This window comes from Nanorana parkeri, unplaced genomic scaffold, assembly GCF_000935625.1.
Source record: "Nanorana parkeri isolate BGI_ZX_2015 unplaced genomic scaffold, ASM93562v1 scaffold2385, whole genome shotgun sequence".
Taxonomy (NCBI): domain Eukaryota; kingdom Metazoa; phylum Chordata; class Amphibia; order Anura; family Dicroglossidae; genus Nanorana; species Nanorana parkeri.
In genome coordinates this window covers 1-917 of record NW_017308653.1, presented here as the reverse complement: position 1 = coordinate 917, position 917 = coordinate 1, and the positions used below count along the sequence as shown (strand labels likewise).

The 917-nt window shown below is 51.6% G+C and overlaps 1 protein-coding gene across 1 annotated transcript in view; it reads right to left on the bottom strand.

The window, feature by feature from the left end:
• LOC108801560 (protein sel-1 homolog 1-like) overlaps positions 1-274 on the bottom strand; it is a 23362-nt gene extending 23088 nt beyond the window's left edge. The window contains exon 1 of the mRNA XM_018573451.1: positions 227-274. Coding sequence (XP_018428953.1) covers positions 227-274 — 48 coding nt within the window. The remainder of the gene's footprint in view (positions 1-226) is intronic.
• Positions 275-917: the final 643 nt, after the last annotated feature.

Here is a 917-nt window from a genome sequence, read left to right as displayed (position 1 = left end):
GGGGGGGGGGGCGTGGCCAACCGTGGTGGAAGATGGCTGCATAGAAAGAGAGCTCCGGCTTCGTTTCCACAGCAGGGCATAGCGACACGGCACAAGGGAACTATACCGTCAGATTTCGTCTCCTACGATTTCCTTTGTCACCCAGGATGAGTAATAATAAAGCGTAAACACAAAGGGGGACCGCGGAAACTCACCGATTTCTTCAGAACCGCCGGGCCTCACGGACGTCAAAAAGATGGCGCCGGCTCGTCATGCCCAATGACTGGCTCGTCATGCGCAATGACCTCCTTCACTGTCTCCACGAAAGGGAACGAAAAACAGCTAACGGCGCCAAATGAGACCCTAGCTGAAAACTCGGGCAGTGCAGGCTCATCCACTGAAGGCAGCCCAGGGAAGCCAAAATCGAAAAGGGTCACTCCTAATCCCAGAGAGAGGGAGGTAAGCAGAGGCTCTATGCCCCCTCAGGAGAATGAGGATATTGCTGACACTCCTGATGATCACAATGCACTGCTGGACGCATACCCCACATCTAACCAGCCTGTCATGGACACCACATTAACCTCCCTGGTGGTATTCCCGAGTCTGGCTCGGGGTGAATTTTCAATGCTAGGAGCGGTAACCCCGAGCCAGACTCGGGGCTGCAGAGAAAAGTGACACTCACCTTCTCCCTGCGAGCCCGCGGCGTCCTCTGCTGTACGCGGCTCGAAAATGAAACTAAAAGCCGGCATCTGACTTTTAGTTTCGTTTTCGGGCGTCACAGCCGGCGGGAAATTCAAAAGTGAAAAGTTGTAATGTACAAAGAATACACACAATACAATGTGATCTGCTATGATTACACTTATATATCAAACTATTTAAACTTCAATTTTGTCCCTCGAGCTTTGTCCACTGCCCTGCCTGACACTTTTTCACAATTA